We start from the raw sequence: 27,356 nt of genomic DNA on the forward strand, positions 1-27,356 counted from the left end.
TTTAAATGCACTGAGCTGCCTGACACTTTAGCAGCCTTCGATATACTGTACATAAAGGCTGTCTCGGACATTCAACAACTTCTGTTTATACCAATGTCCTTGCGTTCATGTCCATAGGCTGTAAAATACACAAAAAGTACTCTATACAGTAACCATGCCTCTATACTGTTGTAATGAATAGCATCAAAAAGTACATAAGAATGATTAGAAAGAACAAAGTTCAAAGTAAATTTATTATCTAATTACATGTATGTCACCATATACAACCCTGAGATTCATTTTCTTGTGGGCATACTCAATAAATCTAATAACTATAATAGAATCAATGAAAGACCACACCAACAGGGTGGACAACCAGTGTGCAAAAGAGAACAAACTGTGCAAATACGAAAAGAAAGGAAAAAAGAAATAATAACAACAACTTTGGACAAGATAGGTGCAGAACATTAAACTGAAAGAAAGGTGCCATAGAGCTAATAGAATACAAAATAGAGCAGCAGGATACAATACAACTGATGGATGAATGTTCTGTCAGCTCAGACCGGTCTGTGGAGACCTCACTGTGGACAGGAGCTCGTGGCATGGGTTAGAGTGTGAGAGTGCATCAGTACGTTCCCAGTGCTGGAAATATTGGACTGTGTGGGATTCCAGCCTGAGCAGACATCGTCACCCAGGTTTAGCCACGCCACTGCCTTCACCGAGATCAACTAGTTCCATATTGCACTCGCAGTTAACTCCCCACCTAACACTGGTTCACATGGAAGTTACAGTCATACTCCAATCTACCCAGGGTGCAAATCCATTGCCTTTCAGGCCACCATAGAGATGATGATGCTTGGAGTCCAGCACGAAAACAGAAACTTCAGCCCAACTAGTCCATGCCGACCAGGATGCCCCATCTAAACTAGTCCCTACATTTGACCCATATGCCTCTAAACCTGTCCTATCCATGCACTTGTGTAAATATCCTTTAAACAGCATAACCGTAGCCACCTCTGGAAGCTTGTTCCATATACCCATCACTCTCTGGAAAAACTTGCCCTCAGGTTCCCTTTAAATCTACCCCAACACCCAACAAACCTGAAGCTATGTCTCCGGTTTTAGACTCCCCAATCCTAAGAAAAAGACTGTCACCATCCACTTCTTTTATGCACCTTGTGAGTTTATAAGCCTCTATAAGGTCACCTCTCAGTCTCCTTCACTCCAGGGAAAAGTGTCCCAGTCTATCCAGTCTCTCCTGACTCAAGCCCTCCAGCTCCCCAGCTCCTGCAACACCCCAACTCAACCTTAAAGGCAATATATGTATTGTTGAGGAAGTGTTGAGAAGGGGAATTTTTTGGAGTTGAAAGTAACTGCAGACAGAACAACCAGAGGTTGCTGCCATAGATTGATGCACTGATGAACTGTGCACAGAATATTGACGCATAATGAATACCAAGGGTACCTGTGGTTTCTCCACTGACCTGGTGCTACACAAGCTGCAAGAGCCAAGGCCACTGAAGCCATTCCAGAGTGCGCATGTCAAACGGGGGAGAAATGCTGGGGGTCACTGACAGCTATTGAAAACTTCCTAGGTGAAGCATGTGGTTCACATAGTGCCTCTGAATGCACAATGGAGGATCTCAGGCCCTGCTTTGTGACTCTTTTTCTCCTGAGCAGGCTGCCTGGTTCATAACCCACCGAGATTGTTCCTGTTCAAGTGATTTATGAAATAAATTGGAATAAAACATCTCCCCTTCTCCTTCCCAACCAGTCCTTGATTGAAGAGACTTGATGGTGGTTTCATCTGGTAAAGGAAGAGCCAACTGAGGTAATAGTTGATCAAGGGTCTCCCTGAGCTACAGGCATCACAACATGACCCACTCCAGTGGAAGCACTAGTATATGCCAGACTGTGTGTGTGTTCAATATTGCAGGAACAGGCCCTTCAGCCCACTATGTCTGTGCCGACTTAAACTGTACATCTCTTCACTCCCTGCCTGTTCATGGGCCTGTCTAAATGCTTCTTAAATGCCACTATTGTAGCCGTTTCTTCCTCCTGCCCTGGCAGGATTGTAAGGGGATCTTACCTGGGTGAGAGAGGAGAAGTTATTCAGACAGCAAGGAGAGACCTGATAGAAGTTTATAAAATTTTAGGTGGGATAAAAGCAGTAGATAGTTAGTCTCTTCCCGGGGTGGAAATGTCAAAAACTAGAGGTGATGGTGGAGTTTAAAAAAAAGGTTTATTACACAGAGAACTAGGCAACTAGAAAATACTGCCAAGGGAGGTGATGGAAGCAGATATGTTAGCAACATTTAAGTGGTATTTAGACATACACGTGAACAATGGGATATAAACCATGAGTAGGAAAACATGTGATTGAAAATACTTCATAAGACCATATGACCTAAGAGCAGAATTAGGCCATTTGGCCCATCGACTCTGCTCTGCCATTCCATCATGGCTAATTTATTATCTCTCTCAACCCCATTCTCCTGCCTTCTCCCTGTAACCCTTGACACACTGAGAGGTTCACGAGAATGATCCCAGGAATGAAAGGGTTAAGATATGCGGAGTATATCCTTGATTTTGTATTCTCGTCCTCTCAAAATGAATATTAACATTGCATTTGCATTCTTTACCACCAAATCAGCTTGCAAATTAACCTTTAAGAAAACCTGCACCTCTGATTTTTGAATTTTCTTGCCAGTTACAAAATAGTCTATGCCTTTATTCTTTCTGCCGAAGTGTATGACTATACAATTCCATACACTATATTCCATTTTTTCATTTCTTTGCCCATTCTCCTAATCCGTCTGAGTCCTTCTGTAGCTTCTCTGCTTCCTCAACACTACCTGACCCTCCGCCTATCTTCGTAAAATCCACAAACCTGACCACAATGCCATCAATTCCTTCATCCAAATCATTGATATACAACATGAAAAGAATCAGTCCCAACACCAACCCCTGCAGCACATCACTAGTCACTGGTAGCCAAGCAGAAAAGGCTCCCTTTATTCCCACTCTTTGCCTCCTGCTAGTCAGCCAATCTTCTATCCATTCTCGTACCTTTCCAGTAATACTCCAGGCTCTTATTTTGTTTAGCAGCCTCATGTGTGGCACCTTGTCAAAGGCCTTCTAAAAATCCAAGTAAACAACATCCATTGACTCTCCATTGTCTATCCTGCTTCTTATTCCCACAAAGAATTCCAACAGATTTGTAAGGCAAGATTTCTCCTTTAGAAAGCCATGCTGACTGCAGCCTATTTTACCATGTGCCTCCAAGTACCCCGAAATCCCATCTTTAATAATAGACTCCAACATCTTTCCAACCACTGAAGTCGGGCTAAGTGGCCTATAATTTCCTTTCTTCTGCCTCTGTCCCTTCTTAGAGTGGAGAGACATTTGCAATTTTCTAGTCCTCAGGAACCATTCCAGAAACTAGTGATTCTTGAAAGATCATTACTAATGTCACCACAATCTCTTCAGCCACCTCTCTCAGAACCCTGGGGTGTAGACATCTGGTCCAGGTGACTTGTCTACCTTCAGATCTTTCAGTTTCCCAAGACCCTTCTCCTTAGTAATAGAAATGACACTCACATCTTCCCCCTGACACTCTCGCATTTCTGGCATTCTGCTAGTGCCTTCCACAGTGAAGACTGATGCAAAATACTTCTTAAGTTCCTCCACTATTTCTTTGCCCACAATACTGCTTCTCCAGCATCATCTTCCAGCGGTCCGACATCCACTCTCGTCTCTCTTTTACTCCTTATATATGAAAAACTTCCTGTATGTTCTTTTATATTATTGGCTTATTTGCCTTCATATATCATCTTTTCTCTCTGAGTTTTTTTTTAGTTGCCTTCTGTTGGTTTTTAAAAGCTTCCCAATCTGCTACCTTCCCAATAATCATTGCTATATTATCTGCCTTCACTTTTGCTTTTATGCTGTCTTTGACTTCCCTTGTCAGCCACAGTTGCATCATCTTCCCTTTAGAATACTTCTTTTAAGAGACTCCTGGACAGGTACATGGAGCTTCGAAAAATAGAGGGCTATGGGTAACCCAAGGTAATTTCTAATATAAGTACATGTTCAGCACAGCATTGTGGGCCAAAAGGCCTGTATTGTGCTGTAGATTTTCTATGTTTCTATGTTCTATGTTTCTTCACTTTTGGGGTGTATCTTTCCTGTGCCTTCTGAATCTCCCCCACAAACACCAGCCACTGCTGTTCTGCCATCATCCCTGCCAGTGTGCCCTTCCAATTAATTTTGGCCATTTCCTCTCTCATGCCTCTAATTCCCTTTACTCCACTGTAATACTGATACATCTGACTTTAACTTCTCCTTCTCAAACTGCAAGGTGAATTTTGTCATATTATGATCACTGTCTTAAAACAGTTCCGTTATCTTAAGCTCTCTAATCAAATCTGGATCACTGCACAACACCCAATCCAGAATTGCTGTTCCTCTAGTGGGCTCAACCACAAGCTGCTCTAAAAAGCCATCCTGTAGGCATTCTACAAATTCCCTCTCTTAGGATCCAACACCAACCTGATTCCACCAATCTACTTGTATATTGAAATCCCCCGTGTCTATCGCAACATTGCCCTTTTTACATGCCTTTCCTATCTCCTGTTGTAATTTGTAACCAACATCCTGGCTACTGGTCAGAGGCCTGTATATACTGTAACTACCACCAGGGTTTTTTTACCCTTACAGTTTCTTAACTCTACCCACAAGGATTCTGCATCCCCCAATGCTATGTCACCTCCTTCTAAAGACTTGATTTCATTTTTAACCAACAGAGCCATGCCACCCACTCTACCTACCTGCCTGTCCTTTCAATACAATGTGTATTCTTGGATGTTAAGCTCCCAACTATGATCTTCTTTCAGCCACGACTCAGTGATACCCACAATGTCACACCTCCCAATCTCTAACTGAACTACAAGATCATCTACCTTATTCTACCATATACTGCGTGCATTCAACTACAACATCTTCAGTCCTATATTTATCACCCTTTTCGATTTTGACCCTTTTTACACTGCAACTCATCTAACTGACTGCAATTTTGTCCTATCATCTTTCTGTCCTTCCTCACAGTGTCATTACACACTGTATCTACTTGTATACCAATAGCCCAATCCTCAGCCCTATCACTCCAGTTCCCACCTTCTGCCAAACTTGTTTGAACCCTCTCCCACAGCTCTAGCAAACTTGCCCACAAGGATATTGGTCCCCCTTGGGTTCAGGTGTAACCCATCCCTTTTATACAGGTCGTACCTTCCTCAGAAGAGATCCCAATGATCCTGAAATCTGAAACCCTGCCCCCTGCACCAATTCCTCAGCCATGCATACATCTGCCAAATCATCCCATCCTTACCCTCACTCACACATGGCACAGGCTACAATCCAGAGATTACTACACTGAAGATCCTGCTTTTCAGCTTTCTGCCTACCTCCCTACCTCCCTATAATCTCTCTTTTCCCTTTTCCTACCTATGTCATTGGTCCCAATATATACCACGACTTCCGGCTGTTCACCCTCCCCCTTTAGAATGTCGTGAACCTGATCTAAGATAACCCTGACCCTGGCAGCAACATACCACCAGGGCTCCTCTTTCACCGAGGTAAGTCCACCAAACACTGAAGAGGTGGTACAGAACTTGCTGAGAAGAATGGAGATGAAGGCACCAGATATATATTTTTCACTTCGGAAAATCAGACCATCAGGCCGTACTCCTCCTCCCGGCTTACAAACAGAAACTGAAGCGGGAGGTCACAGTGTCAAAAGTAGTGCCGCGTTGGACAGAGGAAACGGATGAGGTCCTCTGTGACTGCTTTGAATCGGTGAACTGGTTAATATTCATGGACTCGGCAGCTAACCTCGATGAGTATGCCTCAGCTGTCACGGACTTCATTTGGAAATGCATGGAGGACTGTGTGTCTCGCAAGACGATCCGGGTATTCCCTAAGCGGAAACCTTGGATGAATTATGAGGTCAAGTCCCTTTTAAAGGCTAGAGCTGCGGCTTTTAGGTCCGGGGATACCAGTCGCTACACGGAATCCAGGCGTGAACTCCGGAAAGCCATTAAGGGCGCCAAGAGGCAATATCGAGCCAAGTTGGAAGCCCAGGCTAACCAAAGGGATGCCAGTAGACTATGGCAGGGTCTAAATGAGATCACTGGGCGCAAAGAAAAGGCTGGGAATATCAATAACTGTGGTGCTTCTCTTCCTGACAAACTTAACATTTTCTATGCAAGATTCGAACAGAATAGGAGCGTCCCGCTCCCTCCGGATGAACCGGACCTGGTGGCATCGAGATTCATCATCACCGAGGAGGACGTTAGAAAGCCCTTCCTGAAGATAAATCCAAGGAAGGCGACGGGCCCAGATGGCATCCCGGGATGGGTTCTCCGGGCCTGTGCAAGCGAGCTAGCTGGAGTGTTTGCTGACATCTTCAACTGCTCCTTGCTTCAGTCTAAGATCCCCTCGTGTTTTAAGAAGGCAACGATAATCCTAGTGCCGAAGAAGAGCAAGGTGGCATGCCTGAATGACTATCGACCTGTGGCTCTGACATCAATTGCTATGAAGTGCTTCGAGAGATTGGTTATGGCACACATCAACCACAGCCTACCGGTCAACTTTCACGCTTTGCAATTCGCCTACCGGAGCAACAGGTCAACGGCAGATGCCATCTCTCTGGCCCTACATTCCTCCTTAGAACACCTGGAGAATAAAGACACATACATAAGGCTCCTTTTCATTGACTACAGCTCTGCCTTTAATACCATCATTCCAAATAAACTGATTCCTAAGCTCCGGAACCTGGGCCTTCGCATTCAGATCTGCAGCTGGATCTTCAACTTCCTCACAGACAGGACCCAGGCTGTAAAAATAGGGGACAAGCTCTCCTCTACAAACACTCCAAGCACCGGTGCCCCACAAGGCTGTGTACTCAGCCCCCTGCTGTACTCACTGTACGCTGTAGCCAAGTTTCCATCAAACTCAATATATAAGTTTGCTGATGACACAACAATTGTAGGCCGTATCTCGGGTAATGATGAGTTTGAGTACAGAGAGGAAATTAAGAACCTGGTGGCATGGTGCAAAGACAATAACCTATCCCTCAACATCAGCAAGACGAAAGAATTGGTTGTTAACTTCAGAAGGAGTAGCGGACTGCACAACCCAATTTACATCGGTGATGCACAAGTGGAACAGGTCAAAAGCTTTAAGTTCCTCGGGGTCAATATCACAAATGACCTGACTTGGTCCAACCAAGCAGAGTCCACTGCCAAGAAGGCCCACCAGCACCTTTACTTCCTGAGAAAACTAAAGAAATTTGGCCGGTCCCCTAAAACCCTCACTAATTTTTATAGATGCACCGTAGAAAGCATTCTTCTAGGGTACATCACAACCTGGTATGGAAGTTGTCCTGTCCAAGACCGGAAGAAGCTGCAGAAGATCGTGAACACAGCCGAGCACATCACACAAACCAATCTTCTGTCCTTGGACTCACTTTACACCGCACGCTGTCAGGATAATCAAGGACACGACCCACCCAGCCAACACACTTTCCGTCCCTCTTCCCTCCGGGGGAAGGCTCAGGAGCTTGAAGACTCGTACAGCCAGATTTGGGAACAGCTTCTTTCGAACTGTGATAAGACCTGACCTGGATCTGGGCTGTACCCTCCAAATATCCAGACCTGCCTCTCATTTTTTTTGCACTACCTTACTTTTCATTTTTCTATTTTCTATTTATGATTTATAATTTAAATTTTTAATATTTACTAATTTTTAATATTTTTAATATTTAATATTTTTAATCCAGGGAGTGGGAAGCACAGAATCAAATATTGCTGTGATAATTGTACATTCTAGTATCGATTGTTTGGCGACAATAAAGTATATAGTATATCCTGGTTCAACACTAGCAGCAGCAGTGCAGTTAGAAAGATTACACAGAATATCACGACCAGCAGCCCAGTTACACAGGTAACAAATGTTACACCAGATGATTATTTTTCTTCTTAAAAGGGCAAGTAGTGTGCAAAATTTAAATATGGGCCCCTCATTGTGTGAATTGTGATTTTGGGGTGGGGGGCTATGTACAGTCCAAGAAAAATCAACTAATATTTGTGTTGGAGTTGCTCATGTCCCATGAGGATCTGTTTGTGTGTACTTTGTCAGAGGTTAATTTTCATTGACAACATACAGTAAAACTTACAAAGAATGTCACTGTGAGTCATTAACTAATACAACTCAGAAACAGGTATTTTGCCCCAACTGGTCCATGTCAACAACGCTAGTCTCAGTTGGCCCGTTTCCCTCTAAGCCAGGGATTCCCACCCTGGGGTCCATCCAGCTCTCTTCATAACTACAGACCTCTATTCCCGACAAATTACTTCTGCACTCTATGTACTGCTACCACATCTGCTTGTAGTGTGGAGACCAGAACTGGATACAATATTCTAACTGTCGTCAAATCAATTTTTTTTACAGCTGATTTTAACATGACATCATAGAAACATAGAAAATAGGTGCAGGAGTAGGCCATTCGGCCCTTCGAGCCTGCACCGCCATTTATTATGATCATGGCTGATCATCCAACTCAGAACCCTGTACCTGCCTTCCCTCCATACCCCCTGACCCCCGTAACCACAAGGGCCATATCTAACTCCCTCTTAAATATAGCCAATGAACTGGCCTCAACAGTTTCCTGTGGCAGAGAATTCCACAGATTCACCACTCTCTGTGTGAAGAAGTTTTTCCTAATCTCGGTCCTAAAAGGCTTCCCCTCTATCCTCAAACGGTGGCCCCTCGTTCTGGACTTCCCCAACATCGGGAACAATCTTCCTGCATCTAGCCTGTCCAATCCCTTTAGGATCTTGTACGTTTCAATCAGATCCCCCCTCAATCTTCTAAATTCCAACGAGTACAAGCCCAGTTCATTCACTCTTTCTTCATATGAAAGTCCTGCCATCCCAGGAATCAATCTGGTGAACCTTCTTTGTACTCCCTCTATGGCAAGGATGTCTTTCCTCAGATTAGGGGACCAAAATTGCACACAATAATCCAGGTGTGGTCTCACCAAGGCCTTGTACAACTGCAGTAGTACCTCCCTGCTCCTGTACTCGAATCCTCTCGCTATAAATGCCAGCATACCATTCGCCTTTTTCACCGCCTGCTATACCTGCATGCCCACTTTCAATGACTGGTGTATAATGACACCCAGGTCTCGTTGCACCTCCCCTTTTCCTAATCGGCCACCATTCAGATAATAATCTGTTTTCCTGTTTTTGCCACCAAAGTGGATAACTTCACATTTATCCACATTAAATTGCATCTGCCATGAATTTGCCCACTCACCCAACCTATCCAAGTCACCCTGCATCCTCTTAGCATCCTCCTCACAGCTAACACTGCCACCCAGCTTCGTGTCATCCGCAAACTTGGAGATGCTGCATTTAATTCCCTCATCCAAGTCATTAATATATATTGTAAACAACTGGGGTCCCAGCACTGAGCCTTGCGGTACCCCACTAGTCACCGCCTGCCATTCTGAAAAGGTCCCGTTTATTCCCACTCTTTGCTTCCTGTCTGCTAACCAATTCTCCACCCACACCAATACCTTACCCCTAATACCGTGTGCTTTAAATTTGCACACTAATCTCCTGTGTGGGACCTTGTCAAAAGCCTTTTGAAAATCCAAATATACCACATCCACTGGTTCTCCCCTATCCACTCTACTAGTTACATCCTCAAAAAATTCTATGAGATTCGTCAGACATGATTTTCCTTTCACAAATCCATGCTGACTTTGTCCGATCATTTCACCGCTTTCCAAATGTGCTGTTATCACATCCTTGATAACTGACTCCAGCAGTTTCCCCACCACCGACGTTAGGCTAACCGGTCTAAAACTCCCCGGTTTCTCTCTCCCTCCTTTTTTAAAAAGTGGGGTTACATTAGCCACCCTCCAATCCTCAGGAACTAGCCCAGAATCTAACGAGTTTTGAAAAATTATCATGACTTATACTTGGCCTCTGAACGCAAGCGTACCAAATGCCTTCTTCGCAACTCTTGTCACCCGCTTGGCTGCTGGGGAATGTATCAGGGAAACGGTGATCTGTAGGAAAGCTCACTATTGCTTTCAGGACTGAATGCCCAATAATGCCTCATGAACAGAGCTAGATGTAAAAGGAATGGTCAGCCCAGTGAGTGATGTAACCTGGTCACCCGACCGTCTGGTTTATCTGCCATCTATGTGGTCCCGTTTGTAAGAGCCGTGTGCTTCCAGTGTGAGTCAGCATGTTCAACGCTCCTGTGGCTCCACGTACACTCCCCCAGCAGCATCTCCAGGAACAAGCAGAGCAGCATGGTGTCCTCAATGACTGGCAGCAGGGCTCTGAATACACAGGCTCTGAGCTGTGGGCGGTCTCAGACACTCAGCAGCAGAATCTGCATATTCCATTCCTCTGCTACTGCCTCGGGCTGTTATCCACTGGCTGCCTTAACATGACAACCTTTACACAGTTCTGCTCCTGAAATCCAACCTGACAGCAGCTCTGGCCTGTTCCCTGTAATCAAACCCTGCCAAGAATAGATACTTATCTAATGCTTGGCACAGCTCTACACTGACACTTACCCGGCACTGCCAGCCCCTTGCCTGTCTGACTGTGCGGCCTTCTCCTGCTGAAAGCTCTTGCTCCACAAGGGTCCCACTCCAAGCCTTATCTCGCAGAGTGAGTACTACCTGCCGTTTGCTCAGATCAGTTTTGTTTTTAAAGCTGTACAGAAGTGGGCAGTGCAGTGGGTAGCACAAATAAAGCCATCTCCCTTAGCAGGCCAGATTCAGAGTGTGTCGTTACTCAGCCGGTGCCAAGTGTGCACCAGCTGGGGGTCAAGCTACCTCGTCCTTGCAGTAAACTGGGCACCAACCCCTCAGGTGAAGGGCAAGGCCCTGTGGGCTGACAGTGGGTGGGACCAGGACTCCACAACAAGGCAGTGATAAGGTTATATATACAGTAGGATATATATAGTACTGGGGACTTCCCCACCAGCCTCCCCCTGTGCTTGTGTAACTATGGTAGAAGAAATGTACCCAGCAACTGGAGGATGGAAGATGGACAAGGTAATACATGGAAACCCAATTAGCTAATACGGTGAGACGATGAGAAATACATACTTGTGGAACTGTGTCCCAGTGAGGGACGGTCCATGCAAACGGTGAGTGTATGTTTGTGTGTGTGAGTTTGTTCTTCTGTGACGTCTGTGGAACTGCCCCCAGTGGGGAACAGTGCTTGTGGAACTTTACCCCACTGGGAGACAGTATCTGTGAACCTTCACCCCCTTGGGGGACAGTGTTTGTAGAACTTTACCCCACTGGGGGACAGGTGTCTGTGGATCTGAACACAGGTTTGATTCAGTGACTGTGGAACTGACAGTGCTGTGACTGTACCTGTACTGCACTGTCAGTGGAATTTTATACAGTGTGAAGCATTTAATGTAACTTTAACTGCCAGGATACTGTCCCACAGTGAGGGTCAGTTTATGTAACAGCCTGTGTGTGTGAGGACACACACATTTTTTATATACAAGTACATACAGACACATACATATATGAAGGAATGAATGACCAGGAGATTGCAGATCCAATTAATCACAATCATTAGGGGCTCTTGCATTGGAAAATCAATGACAACTCACAACTCGGGTGACAGCTCCATGGGTAGCTGAAGGCAGAAGTCCAAACGCAGGACCCAAAGAACAGATGGAGGGAGTGAGACCACAGGACATCCAGCAACCTGGTGACTACTTTTGACATGCACATAGCTGTCAGGGCCAATAAACTGCCCGAGCACCCCAAACTTCACCCCACTGAGAACAAGAATAAAGATGACACAGCAGGAATAGAGAGGCAGTCACCATCCATTGGAAAAAAAATTCAAGATCTCCTCACCTGTAAGTCCAGAATCACAACTTTAATGAAAAGACTCCAGAGCAGATAGTATCCAGAAGAACCTTGAGGAACTCACGTTTGGGAAGAGGAGAATATACCATGGTACCTCAGGGATGACATAATTATGACCGTGTTCAAGAAAGGAGACAAGCCAGACTGTGATAACCACAGAATAGAAAAGAACAAGAGGATCACAGCAGGAGCAGACCATTGGCCCTTCAAGCCTGCCCCACCATTTAATATGGTCATGGACAATCTATGCTGGCTTCTTCTTCTCTGCCATTTCTCCATACCTCTCGACTTCTCAATCAAGTATTTATCCATCTCCACTTTAGCCACTTATCATGATCCAGCTTGGGCCAGAGAATTTCAGAGATTCACAGATTCGCCACCCTAAGCTGGAAGAAATCTCCATATATCACAGCTGTAAATGACTGACTCCTATCTTGTAGTTATACTTCCTTGCTCAAGACTCTTCCACTAGTGAATACATCCCAACATCTACCCTGTCAAGAACTCTTAACATTTTGTATGTTTGAATAAGTTCTCATTCTTCACAACTTCAAGAAACTACAGATGCTAACTATTTAGTCTCTCTTGGTAGGGCAACCCTCTTATCCTAGGAATTGGCCTGGTCAATCTCCTTTGTACTGCCTCCAATGTTACTATTTTTTCTTAGCTAAAGGGACCAAAACTGTAACTATAATTACAGATGAGGCCTCACCAATATCTTGTACAATTGCAACATAACCTCTGCATGTGAATGTGAAGGGTACCTCTCCAGTGTCCTCTGTAAGGAGTCTGTACGTCCTCCCCATGGAATGCGTGGGTTTCTTCCGGGTGCTCCAGTTTCCTCCCACAGTCCAAAGGTGTACCAGTGGGTTGGTTAACTGGTCATTGTAAATTGTCCCGTGATTAGGCGAGGGTCGAAGGCGCCGTGGCTCAAAGGGCCTGTTCTGCGCTGTATCACGAACTAAATAAATAAATAAATAAAATGTACTCTGTACTTCACTTAGTCCAGATCAATAATGATATGCCTTTTGATTCCTTTTCTCAACCTCCTGCTTCTCCATATTAAGCTCCATTCGCCAATCTGTTGCCCCCTCAATCTATCCACCTATATCCTACTGCAGAATTACAGTACAGTATTCTTATTATAATATGCTTTTCCACCTATCTTCATATCATCAGCAAATTTGGAAAACTTACATGGTGTCCCTTCTCCAGGTCATATGTGTAATTAGTGAACAACTGTGGGTCCGGAACTGACCCCTATGGTATTCTATTAGTTACATCCTTGCATTCTGAAAAGGGCCAATTCATTCTACCTCTGTTTTCTATGAGACAGCCAATTTTCAATACATGCTAACACACTTCCTCCAATAACATGGGCTTTTAATTTATGCACTAGCCTCTCATGTGTCACCTTATCAAATGCCTTTTGGAATTCTAAATGCACTACATCTCCAGGTTCCCTTTATCAACACTGTTACATCCTCAAAAAATTCAAACAAAATTGTTAAATATGATGTACCTTTCATAAAACCATGTTGAGTAGGTTGAATTATATTCAGCTTTCCTGAATGATGATCAATTTCATCTTTGATTATTAACTCTAGCATCTTGCCAGCATAGCAGTTAAACTAACTGGTCAGTCATTCCATCTTCTGTCTTGTCCCATTTTTTGAACAAGGGAGCCCATATATAAACATATAACAATTACAGCATGGAAACAGGCCATCTCTTCCATGCCAAACGCTTACTCTCACCTAGTCCCACCAACCTGCACTCAGCCCATAACCCTCCATTCCTTTCCTGTCCATGTAGCTATCTAATTTTACTTTGAATGACAATATCAAACCTGCCTCAACCACTTCTGCTGGAAGCTCATTCCACACAGCTACCACTCTCTGAGTAAAGAAGTTCCCCCTCATGTTACCTCTAAACTTTTGCCCCTAACTCTCAACTCATGTCCTCTTGTTCGAATCTCCCCTACTCTCAATGGAAGAAGCCTATCCACGTCAACTCTATCTATCCCCCTCATAATTTTAAATACCTCTATTAAGTTCCCCCTCAACCTTCTACGCTCCAAAGAATAAAGACCTAACTTGTTCAACCTTTCTCAGTAACTTAGGTGCTGAAATGCAGGTAACATTCTAGTAAATCTTTTTTGTACTCTTTCTATTTTGTTGACATCTTTCCTATAATTTGGTGACCAGAACTGTACGCAATACTCCAAATTTGGCCTTACCAATGCCTTGTACAATTTTAACATTACATCCCAACTCCTATACTCAGTGCTCTGATTTATAAAGGCCAGCATACCAAAGGTTTTCTTCACCACCCTATCCACATGAGATTCCACCTTCAGGGAACTATGTACCATTATTCCTAGATCCCTCTGTTCTACTGCATTCTTCAATGCCCTACCATTTATCATGTATGTCCTATTTTGATTAGTCCTACCAAAATGTAGCACCTCACATTTATCAGCATTAAACTCCATCTGCCATCTTTCAGCCCACTCTTCTAACTGGCATAAATCTCTCTGCAGAGCTTTGAAAACCTACCTCATTATCCACAACGCCACCTATCTTAGTATCCTGCATACTTACTAATCCAATTTACCACCCCATCATCCAGATCATTAATGTATATGACAAACAACATTGGACCCAGTACAGATCACTGAGGCACACCACTAGTCACTGGCCTCCAATCTGATAAACAGTTAGCCACCACTACTCTCTGGTGTCTCCCATCCAGCCACTGTTGAATCCATTTTACTACTTCAATATTAATACCTAATGATTGAACCTTCCTAACTAACCTTCCTTGTGGAAACTTGTCAAAGGTCTTACTGAAGTCCATATAGACAACATCTACCGCCTTACCCTCGTCAACTTTCCTAGTAACCGCTTCAAAAAATTCAATAAGGTATGTCAAACATGATCTTCCACGCAGAAATCCATGTTGACTGTTCCTAATCAGACCCTGTTTATCCAGATGATTATATATACCATCTCTAAGAATACTTTCCATCAATTTACCCACCACTGACATTAAACTCACAGGCCGATAATTACTAGGTTTACTCTTAGAACCCTTTTTAAACAATGGAACAACATGAGCAATACGCCAATCCTCCGGCACCATCCCCATTTCTAATGACATTTGAAATATTTCTGTCAGAGCCCCTGCTATTTCCACACTAACTTCCCTCAAGGTCCTAGGGAATATCCTGTCTGGACCCGGAGACTTACCCACTTTTATATTCCTTGAAAGTGCCAGTACTTCCTCTTCTTTAATCATCATAGTTTCCATAACTTCCCTACCTGTTTCCCTCACCTTACACAATTCAATATCCTTCTTCTTAGTGAATACCGAAGAAAAGAAATTGTTCAAAATCTCCCCCATCTCTTTTGGTTCCACACATAGCCATCCACTCTGATTCTCTAAGGGACCAATTTCATCCCTCGCTATCCTTTTGCTATTAATATAACTGTAGAAACCCTTTGGATTTATTTTCATCTTATTTGCCAAAGCAACTTCATATCTTCTTTTAGCTTTTCTAATTTCTTTCTTAAGGTTCTTTTTACATTCTTTATATTCCTCGAGCACCTAATTTACTCCATGCTGCCTATATTTATTGTAGATATCTCTCTTTTTCCGAACCAAGTTTCCAATATCCCTTGGAAACCATGGCTTTCTCAAACTTTTAACCTTTCCCTTCAACCTAACAGGAACATAAAGATTCTGTACCCTCAAAATTTCACCTTTAAATGACCTCCATTTCTCTATTACATCCTTCCCATAAAACAATTTGCCCCAATCCACTCCTTCTAAATCCTTTTGCATCTCCTCAAAGTTAGCCTTTCTCCAATCAAAAATCTCAACTCTGGGTCCAGACCTATCCTTCTCCATAATTATATTGAAACTAATGGCATTGTGATCACTGGACCCGAAGTGCTCCCCAACACATACCTCCGTCACCTGACCTATCTCATTCCCTAACAGGAGATCCAACACTGCCCCTTCTCTAGTTGGTACCTCTATGTATTGCTGCAAAAAAACTATCCTGCACACATTTTACAAACTCCAAACCATCCAGCCCTTTTACAGTATGGGCTTCCAAGTCTATGTGTGGAAAATTAAAATCTCCCACAATCACAACCTTGTGCTTACTACAAATATCTGCTATCTTCTTACAAATTTGTTCCTCCACTTCTCGCTCCCCATTAGGTAGTCTATAATACACCCCTATAAGTGTTACTACACCTTTCCCATTCCTCAATTCCACCCAAATAGCCTCCCTAGATGAGCCCTCTAATCTATCCTGCCAGAGCACTGCTGTAATATTTTCTCTGACAAGCAATGCAACGCCTCCCCCTCTTGTCCCTCCGACTCTATCACACCTGAAGCAATGAAATCCAGGAATATTTAGTTGCCAATCACACCCCTCCTGCAACCATGTTTCACTAATAGCTACAACATCATACTTCCAGGTATCAATCTATGCTCTAAGGTCATCCACCTTTCTTATAATGCTCCTCACATTAAAATAAATGCATTTAAGAAATTTTCCACCTCTTACTCTCTGTTTATCACTAATGTTGCAAACAACTTTACTATTTTCTTTTTCTTCCTTCTCCCCTACATCTGTTTCTACACTCTGGTTCCCCTCCCCTCTTGTATCCAGTTTAAATCCACTGGAGCCTCTCTAGCAAATCTACCTGCAAGAATATTTGTCCCCTCCAGTTCAGAAGTAGACCGTCCCACCAGAACAGGTCCTATCTTCCCTGGAAAACTGCCCAATTATCTATAAGTCTGAAGCCCTCCCTCCTGCACCATGTCTTCAGCCAGGAGTCACAACGGCTATTTTCCAAACTTCTGGTATGCTCCTGGAGTTTAGTGAGTTATGAAATTTTCTACCTCTGCACCAATGTAGCATGCAATCCATCACGTCCTGACGACTTGTCCTCCTATACCCTGAGCTTCTACAATTCTTTATTGCTTGTAATTGTAATTTTCCTAAGTTCTATCACGTTGTTGAAATTAACTTGTTTGATATCTTAGGGATATTACCTACGGTGAAAACTGATGTAAAAAGCAAATTGTCATTTTTTTGTTTAATGTTATTTATTCACCAGCCTTTTTCTCCACATTTACCTTAGTCACCCACTTCTTACATATACCCAAAGAACCCCTAACTAAATGTTTTTATACAACTTTTCTCTTAAAATTAATTTTCTCCCTTCAACAGTTTTTTTTTGGGTTTTCTGCTGCTGGATCCTAAAAACGTCCAGTCCTCTGCTCTACCTCCAGCCCATGCCATTTTGTACACTCTTGTTTTCAATGTAACTTTGCTCTTGAGGTTCTTTATTAACTACGGATTGTGTCTCTTTTTTCATACAATCTCTCTTTGTGATTGGGATAAACTCTTCTTGAGCATTACAGACCAGCTGTTTGAATACTTGCCATCATCCCTTTACTGGCCCATCTACCCAGTCCACCTTAGACAACCCAGCCCACACACCATTAGAATTGTCCTTATTTAGATTGAAGTCACTGGTTATGGACCGACAGTGTTCATAAGACCATAAAACATAGGAGCAGAAGTAGGCTATTCAGCCCATCGAGTCTGCTCCACCATTCAATCATGGGCTGATCCAATTCTTCCAGTCATCCCCACTCCCCTGCCTTCTTCCCATACCCTCTGTTATCCTGGCTAATCAAGAACCTATCTATCTCTGCCTTAAATGCACCCATTGACTTGGCCTCCACAGCCGCTCGTGGCAACAAGTTCCACAGATTTACCACCCTCTGACTAAAGTAATTTCTCCGCATCTCAGTTCTAGAAGGACGTCCTTCAATCCTGAAGTCGTGTCCTCTTGTCCTAGAATCCTCCACCATGGGAAATAACTTTGCCATATCTAACCTGTCCAGGCCTTTTAACATTCAGAATGTTTATATGAGATCTCCCCTCATTCTCCTGAACTCCAGGGAATACAGCCCAAGAGCTGCCAGACGTTCCTCATACAGTAACCCTCTCATTCCTGGAATCATTCTCGTGAATCTTCTCTGAACCCTCTCCAATGTCAGTATATCCTTTCTAAAATAAGGAGCCCAAAACTGCACACAATACTCCAAGTGTGATCTCACGAGTGCCTTATAGAGCCTCAACATCACATCCCTGCTCTTATATTCTATACCTTTAGAAATGAATGTCAACATTGCATTCGCCTTCTTCACAACTGACTCAACCTGGAGGTTAACCTGAAGGGTATCCTGCACGAGGACTCCCAAGCCCCTTTGCATCTCTGCATAATAATAGTTCTGCCCATTTATTTCTTCCACCAAAGTGCATGACCATACACTTTCCAATATTGTATTTCACTTGCCATTTCTTTTCCCATTTCCCTAAACTATTTAAGTCTCTCTGCAGGCTCTCTGTTTCCTCAACATTACTCGCTCTCCTACTTAGCTTTGTATCATCTGCAAATTTAGCCACAAATCCATTAATATCATAGTCCAAATCATTGACATACGTCATAAAAAGCAGCAGTCCGAACACCGACCCCTGTGGAACTCCACTGGTAACCTTTATTCCCACTCTCTGTTTTCTGCTGATCAGCCAATGCTCTACCCATGCTAGTAACTCTCCTGTAGTTCCATGGGATCTTATCTTGCTAAGCAGCCTCATGTGCAGCACCTTGTCAAAGACCTTCTGAAAATCCAAGTACACCATGTCTACTGCATTTCCTGTGTCTACCCTGCTTGTAATTTCCTCAAAAATTGCAGTAGGTTATTCAGGCAGGACTTTCCTTTCAGTAACATAGAACATAGAATAGTACAGCACAGTACAGGCCCTTCGGCCCACAATGTTGTGCCGACCCTCAAACCCTGCCTCCCATATAAGCCCCCACCTTAAATTCCTCCATATACCTGTCTAGTAGTCTCTTCAACTTCACTAGTGTATCTGCCTCCACCACTGACTCAGGCAGTGCATTCCACGCACCAACCACTCTCTGAGTGAAAAGACTTCCTCTAATATCCCCCTTGAACTTCTCACCCCTTACCTTAAAGCCATGTCCTCTTGTATTGAGCAGTGGTGCCCTGGGGAAGAGGCGCTGGCTATCCACTCTATCTATTCCTCTTATTATCTTGTACACCTCTACCATGTCTCCTCTCATCCTCCTTCTCTCCAAAGAGTAAAGCCCTAGCTCCCTTAATCTCTGATCATAATGCATACATTCTAAACCAGGCAACATCCTGGTAAATCTCCTCTGTACCCTTTCCAATGTTTCCACATCCTTCCTATAGTGAGGTGACCAGAACTGGACACAATACTCCAAGTGTGGCCTAACCAGAGTTTTACAGAGCTGCATCATTACATCGCGACTCTTAAATTCTATCCCTCGACTTATGAAAGCTAACACCCCATAAGCTTTCTTAACTACCCTATCCACCTGTGAGGCAACTTTCAGGGATCTGTGGACATGTACCCCGAGATCCCTCTGCTCCTCCACACTACCAAGTATCCTGCCATTTACTTTGTACCCTGCCTTGGAGTTTGTCCTTCCAAAGTGTACCACCTCACACTTCTCCGGGTTGAACTCCATCTGCCACTTCTCAGCCCACTTCTGCATCCTATCAATGTCTCTCTGCAATCTTTGACAATCCTCTACACTATCTACAACACCACCAACCTTTGTCGTCTGCAAACTTGCCAACCCACCCTTCTACCCCAACATCCAGGTCGTTAATAAAAATCACGAAAAGTAGAGGTCCCAGAACAGATCCTTGTGGGACACCACTAGTCACAATCCTCCAATCTGAATGTACTCCCTCCACCACTACCCTCTGCCTTCTGCAGGCAAGCCAATTCTGAATCCACCTGGCCAAACTTCCCTGGATCCCATGCCTTCTAACTTTCTGAATAAGCCTACCGTGTGGAACCTTGTCAAATGCCTTACTAAAATCCATATAGATCACATCCACTGCACTACCCTCATCTATATGCCTGGTCACCTCCTCAAAGAACTCTATCAGGCTTGTTAGACACGATCTGCCCTTCACAAAGCCATGCTGACTGTCCCTGATCAGACCATGATTCTCTAAATGCCTATAGATCCTATCTCTAAGAATTTTTTCCAACAGCTTTCCCACCACAGACGTAAGGCTCACTGGTCTATAATTACCCGGACTATCCCTACTACCTTTTTTGAACAAGGGAACAACATTTGCCTCCCTCCAATCCTCCGGTACCATTCCCATGGACAACGAGGACATAAAGATCCTAGCCAGAGGCTCAGCAATCTCTTCTCTCGCCTCGTGGAGCAGCCTGGGGAATATTCCGTCAGGCCCTGGGGACTTATCTGTCCTAATGTATTTTAACAACTCCAACACCTCCTCTCCCTTAATACCAGCATGCTCCAGAACATCAACCTCACTCATATTGTCCTCACCATCATCAAGTTCCCTCTCATTGGTGAATACCGAAGAGAAGTATTCATTGAGGACCTCGCTCACTTCCACAGCCTCCAGGCACGTCTTCCCACCTTTATCTCTAATCGGTCCTACCTTCACTCCTGTCATCCTTTTGTTCTTCACATAATTGAAGAATGCCTTGGGGTTTTCCTTTACCCTACTCGCCAAGGCCTTCTCATGCCCCCTTCTTGCTCTTCTCAGCCCCTTCTTAAGCTCCTTTCTTGCTTCCCTATATTCCTCAATAGACCCATCTGATCCTTGCTTCCTAAACCTCATATATGCTGCCTTCTTCCTCCTGACTAGATTTTCCACCTCACTTGTCACCCATGGTTCCTTCACCCTACCATTCTTTATCTTCCTCACCGGGACAAATTTATCCCTTACATCCCGCAAGAGATCTCTAAACATCGACCACATGTGCATAGTACATTTCCCTGCAAAAACATCATCCCAATTCACACCCGCAAGTTCTAGCCTTATAGCCTCATAATTTGCCTTTTCCCAATTAAAAATTTTCCTGTCCTCTTTGATTCTATCCTTTTCCATGATAATGCTAAAGGCCAGGGAGCGGTGGTCACTGTCCCCCAGATGCTCACCCACTGAGAGATCTGTGACCTGACCCGGTTCATTACCTAGTACTAGATCTAGAATGGCATTTCCCCTGGTCGGCCTGTCCACCTACTGTGACAGGAATCCGTCCTGGACACACTTAACAAATTCTGCCCCATCTAAACCCTTGGAACTAATCAGGTGCCAATCAATATTAGGGAAGTTAAAGTCACCCATGATAACAACCCTGTTATGTTTGCACCTTTCCAAAATCTACCTCCCAATCTGCTCCTCTGTATCTCTGCTGCTACCAGGGGGCCTATAGAATACCCCCAATAGAGTAACTGCTCCCTTCCCGTTCCTGACTTCCACCCATATTGACTCAAAAGAGGATCCTGCTACATTACCCACCCTTTCTGTAGCTGTAATGGTATCCCTGACCAGTAATGCCACCCCTCCTCCCCTTTTTCTGCCCTCTCTATCCCTTTTAAAGCACTGAAATCCAGGAATATTGAGAATCCATTCCTGCCCTGGTGCCAGCCAAGCTGGAAACCATGCTGGCTTTGGCCTATCTTGTTATGTGCCTCCAGGTACTCCGTAATCTCATCCCTAACAATCGATTCCAACAACTTCCCAGCCACTGATGTCGGGCTAACAGGTCTATAGTTTCCTTTCTGCTGCCTCCCACCCTTCTTAAATAGCGGAGTAACATTTGCAACTTTCCAGTCATCCAGTACAATGCCAGAATCTATTGATTCTTGAAAGATCATTCAATCCTGAAACTGCATTTGAAATTCTATCATATCGTGGTCACTACCACCTCCGGTATCTTTAACCACAAATTCACTTATTAATCCATCCTTATTGCATAAAACCAAATCTAAAACAGCCTGTTCCCAGATAAGTTCCATAACATACTCTCTTAGGAAGCAATCCCTGACATTTTCCATAATTTTTTCTTCTCGCCTTACCAGTTTGGTTCAGCCAATTATAACATTGATTAAAATCTCCCATGATAATTGCAGTTCCCTTCAAACGTGCCCTAGATATTTCCTCATTTATGGTTTGACCTATTGAAAAGTCCTAGAATACTGTATCCTGGTAATTCTCCTCCTCCCTGATGTGTCACAGTGTTTGGACCTCAGACTCCAGCTCATTTACCCTGACCTAACACTGACTGCAATGATGGTCACTGTTACCAAATGGAGTCCACCAACCCCCTCATGTTGCATCCATAACCTATCACCTTTCCATCCGTCCATTGTAATTCAATAGTGTTATTAAATAGTTGAATGAGTGTATTAAAGGAGTACTGATCTTGCACCCACTAACGTGCCTCAATTTTAAATGCTTGACTGAGCAGTAGAGATAGAAAGAAAACCAATCACTTACCTGGTTACCACTATCGACTACTCTTATTGTGGCACCTCACTTTCTGCAAGCAGTGTGGCTGGTCTCTGATGATATCCTCGCTCAGGTTCCTGTCCCTCATCTGCCATTGCTGCCAGGAGAAAGTCATTGCCAAAGCCTCCTTCATCCACCTTCTCCCAGTGGCTGGATGTGCTGCTCCCTGCATCACAGTGTGGATTCCGCAGATCTAAATGCACAGTAGACACAATTGTGAAAACTCCAAGAAAAATGCAAATCTTCAGAACCAATGTGAAACTGTTTGTCCAGAGTCACCCAAACCTCGGTGATCAAAGTGCAGCATACAGAGAGCACTTGTGTATGATCGTGCTCAGAGCTCCATGCCATTGTCAATGGTTTCATTGAAGTGATGAGCCTGACACTCAACGTTCAAAGAGCTCAGAGTAAACATTATCAAAGTACATATATGTCACCATGTACAACCCTAAGATTCGTTTTCTTGTGGGCATTTGCAGTGAATATAAAGAAACACAATAGAATCAATGAAAAAATGCACACAATAGAGACGGACAAACAACCAATGTGCAAAAGACGAGAAACTGCATAAATACAAAAAGTAAATAAATAAGTAAGCAATGAATATTGAGAACATGAGTTGGAGGTCCTTAAAAGTGAGTTCATAGATTGTGGAATCAGTTCAGTGGTGGGTGATTGAAGTTATCCCCTTTGGTTCAAGAGACTGTTGATTGAAGAGTAACAACTGTTCCTGAACCTGGTGGTGTGGGTCTTGGACCTCCTTCCTGATGGCAGCAGCGAGAAGAGAGCATGGCCTGTATGGCAGCGGTCCTTAATGATGGATGCGGTTTCCCTGTGACTGTGCTCCTTGTAAATGTGCTCAACGGTGGGCTCAACATCCACAAAGTGTAGGCCTTCTGCAAGTCTTCCCTTGCTGCACCACACTTCCCTCTGATAATAAAGGTTCACAGTGAGACCCTGATAAACATTGACCACTTCCCATATCTCAGGAGCCACCCTACATCAAAGGCAGACGTCAGTGATGAAATCTGTCACCACCTTCAATTTGCCAGCACAGCCTTTGGCCAATTGAGGGAAAAGTGTGGCTGAAGATCAAGATCTCTGACCAGGCATAAATCTCATGGTATAACAAACAGCAGTGATCTTTGCACCTTTTGTACTTCTGAGTCCTGACCTACTTCCAGCATGTATGGTGGAAAAATACCACCAAAGCTGCCTTGCCAAACTCTCAAACATAATTTCCAGGTCAACAATGAGGCCCTGGTTACATTTAGTCAACTTAATTCGGCAAGTTACATTGTGTCCTGAAACAGGTATTCCCATTGCCAACTCTGTCCTTAGAAAAGGTCTTTGTTAACACCACCTCATTTGGGATGTGTGTGCAAAGGCAAGGAACAGACATTTCAGTATCCTCGTCAGCCACAGGTGAGGTACTGGATGACAGCAAATGTTATTCTTTATTTAAGAAGAACAACAGGGTTAAGCCAGGAAACTACATGCTGGTGAGTCTTACATCAGTGATACGGAAATTATCGGAGAAAGATCTCAAGCACTGGATTCACCTTCACTTGGAATGGCAGAGGCAGTCAGCATTGCTTTGCTTTCCATAATTCCTGCTACACAAACTAGATTTAATTTTTAGAGGAGTTAACTAAGCATATGAATGTTGTCTATATGGACTTCAAAAAGACCTTTGATATGGTCCTGCATGGTAGACTGGTGCAAAAGGTTAGAGATCATAGGATGCTGGGTAGATGGCAAATTAGATCCAACATTGGCATGGCAGTAGGAGGCAGAGCTGATGGTGAAGGGTTGATTTTCTGATGGGAGGTCTGTGACCAGAAGTGTACCAAAGAATTAGTGCTGGGATCTTTGATGTGAATATGAAGGGAATACAGATGATAAAACAATTAATGGTGTCATAGGTTGTCTAGGACTACAGCAGTATATTGGTTAGTTGGAAGGTTGGGCAGAACAGTATTAAATTAATATCCTGACAAGTGATGCACTTTGGGAGGTCAAGGCAGGGTAGGACATACACTGTAAACGGTAGGGTCCAAGAGAGAGCACGAAGAGATGTACAAGTCGATAGATCCATGAAAATGGCAGCACAGGTAGACGGTGAAGAAGGTACACTTGTTAGTCGGAGCATAGAATATATGAGCTCAGATTTTATGTCACAACTTTATGAACTTCTGGTTAGGGCATACCTGGAGTTTTCCATGTAGTTCTTTTCTGCACTGGGGAGGGTGCAGAGTTTCTCCAGATAGTTACCTCAGCATGACAGTTATGAAAGTCTGGACTGAAGCAGAGAAGGTTGAGGGACTGGAGAGATGTGTACAGAATTATGAGGGAGAATAAATTATATTTTTCCCCATGGTAAAAGTGTCTAAGACAAGTGAGTATAGTTTTAAGATCGCAAACACGAGGCAATCTGCAGATGCTGGAATTTCAAGCAACACACATCAAAATTGCTGGTGAACGCAGCAGGCCAGGCAGCATCTCTAGGAAGAGGTACAGTCGACGTTTCGGGCCGAGACCCTTCGTCAGGACTAACGATTTTTTATGTGTGTTGCATAGGTTTAAGATGAGAGATTGGAAGTTTAGAGCGGATCTGAGAGATTTTCACATGGAGGGTAGATGGAGTAGGAATGGGTTGCCTGCTGAGGTGGTGATTAGGTAGATATAATGACAGCGTAGACATGGTGGGGCAAAGGTCTACTTTTGTTCTCTATTACTCCATGACTTCATTGTGCGTATTTTAACAGTAACTCTATGTGGAAGTGTGTGTGTGTGTGTGTGTGTGTATGTGTAAAATTGTACCTCAGTCTGTGTGCACAACTACCCTAATTTGTGTGGAACAGCATCCCTTATTCACAGTAGAAATTCCCTATTCCACGGGCAGGGCTCTCCGAGCAATACACTGCTGGTCTGCGTCTCTATCCCACCCGGGTGATGCCCATAGTCTTCCTCCATCCATTGCTGACAGATCTAGGCTGAGGGTTGCACACGGTGTGTTGTGGACAGCGCTGTCGATCAGCACTCACCAGTAACATCAGGAAGGAGAGCTGAAGCCCCGGGGTCTGTGGGTGTGAAAGCTCCTGGTATGGGGAGAGTGTCCGGGCGGGGCAGTGAACGGTGGGTCTCGGTGCGGGGTAGTGGGGTGGTCCCGGCCCCTCCCGCTCGGGGCTGCGCACGCGAGGGGCGTGTGCGCGGCGAGTCTGCGTCGCAGCCGCGGAGCGGAGATCCGTCATCCGCAGTAAGATGAGGACCCCGGTATAGCGCCTCTCTCCTCCGTCCCCCAGCCGGTGGTGAGTGAGCAGCAGTGGCGGCGATGGAGACGGCGGACAGTCAGCGGGCTGAAGCGGAGAACGCGGGCGGGGTAGTCGCACCCCTGGATGAACCGGTGGCGAAAGGTCAGTGTGGGAAAGGGCGCCGAATTTTCCAGTAAAGCAGCGGGTGCGCCCGGTGACTGCGGGTTTGCCGCATTTCTGCGGCCGCCGCTTGCCCATCGTGTGGGTGGAGTCGCTCGCTCATCGTGGCAGCTTCCATCGGCGAGTTCCCGCACCGTGCACGCGATCCCGCACCTGCTCCCACATCAGCACCGTGAACCCGCCCCGCCCCGAGTTCCTGCACCGTCCGTCCACACAGTAAACCGTACTCGTTGCCGGTTCCCACTGGCGATGGCTCGGGAGGGAGGTGGTGTCCAGTCCGCTCCATCGCCACATTGAGGAAGCGCAGCAGCCTCCCCCCACCTCCTCACCACCACCATCACCCGTACCACCAGGGTGGGAAGCGCCCCGGTTCCTTTAGTGCTCACATGAATGCTCGGTGCGGAGCGCAGACAAAGGGTTGTCGGTAGCATGTTCGTCAGGCACCGTGACAGCCGCCAGCTACCCGCACCCCAACTCCGGGAAGAGACCCGGGCAACATCAGTATTTGTGAAGAGCTCAGAAAATGAGGCGCAGCGTGCAAGGAGTTAATTCCCCATCTCGCCCTTTGATTGTTGTTTGTCATTGATTGAAACCCGTGAAGCTGCCCATTGATTATGTGTTTGTATAGACTGAGGATGGAGTAAACAGCGTCTCTGCATGGAGCTGGCTGTAAGGGCGGTTTTGTACTGTGAATTCCTTTGTTACCACCGCCCATCACCACTGCATTCATTAAGCCAAGATCTGCATTCATCCATCCAAAGGCTTGATTGAGGTTGAATATTCACGGTTGGGAGTCCATTAGTCCGTCAGTTAGTTTCTGTCGATCTTTAGTAATATAAAGGGTTTTTTTTTGTTATCAACCATTCCAAGGTGCCACTGTCTCAGAGCGCCGGGATCCTGGTTCTGTCTTGACCTCGGGTGTTGTCTGTGTGAAGTTTACACATTCTCCTTATAACGGCACAGGTCTTCTTTTCGGTGCTCCAGATTCCTGCGCGCCCCCCCCCCCCGCATCCCAAAGCCATGTGAACTGGTGGGTTAATGGATCACTGTCAATTGCCCCAGTGTGTTGGTGAGAATGTGGGAAGAGGTAAAACTGGGATTAATGTTAGATGGGTATGAATTCCACATGGCAAATATCATCGTGGACTCTGTATGACTCCACAAACTTTTATGGAATACGTTAACTTTATTAGGGACTTATAGTCACCCATCAAGCCCCAGGGTCTAAAAGTTGATTTAATGATGTTAAACTGCATTGTGGAGCAGCCTAACAGCTTGTTTAAGATCCAGAGGATGAAGATTGTTAGTTACAGATTTCACAGAGCAGTAATGTTAGATAACCTTACACAGTCTGTGTCTCACTGCAGCTTTCTCTATTGATCTTTTGAGATTTCTTGCAGCTGCCAGCAGTTAGCCCTGCAGGTGGGATCTCTGCAGCCAACTCTAGAAGCAGCAAACTGCAATGCAAGCAGTACCCTGACAGGAGTGCTGCCACTTCATGGGTGGATGCTGCAGTGTAGGAAGGGTGTGGG

General features: G+C 44.7%; 2 protein-coding genes across 3 annotated transcripts in view; one reads left to right on the plus strand and one right to left on the minus strand.

The window, feature by feature from the left end:
• LOC134340489 (uncharacterized) lies at positions 1-25,902 on the minus strand. Its single transcript, XM_063037799.1, has 3 exons — positions 25,438-25,902; positions 22,379-22,583; positions 1-118 (listed from the first exon to the last, which is right to left on the minus strand). Exons 1-2 carry the CDS (start codon positions 25,900-25,902, stop codon positions 22,389-22,391), a joined length of 660 nt encoding a protein of 219 aa, XP_062893869.1. The 3' UTR covers positions 1-118; positions 22,379-22,388.
• maptb (microtubule-associated protein tau b) overlaps positions 10,602-27,356 on the plus strand; it is a 77,561-nt gene continuing 60,806 nt past the window's right edge. Inside the window, exons 1-2 of one of the 2 annotated variants that reach the window (XM_063037104.1) lie at positions 10,602-10,730; positions 25,696-25,806. In XM_063037104.1, the coding sequence (XP_062893174.1) occupies positions 25,725-25,806 (82 nt within the window). In that variant the 5' untranslated portion in view covers positions 10,602-10,730; positions 25,696-25,724. Of the gene's footprint in view, positions 10,731-25,590; positions 25,807-27,356 lie in introns of those variants that run through there. The other variant, XM_063037103.1, reaches the window with a different exon arrangement.

Source organism: Mobula hypostoma, chromosome X1 (genome assembly GCF_963921235.1).
Source record: "Mobula hypostoma chromosome X1, sMobHyp1.1, whole genome shotgun sequence".
Taxonomy (NCBI): Eukaryota; Metazoa; Chordata; class Chondrichthyes; order Myliobatiformes; family Myliobatidae; genus Mobula; species Mobula hypostoma.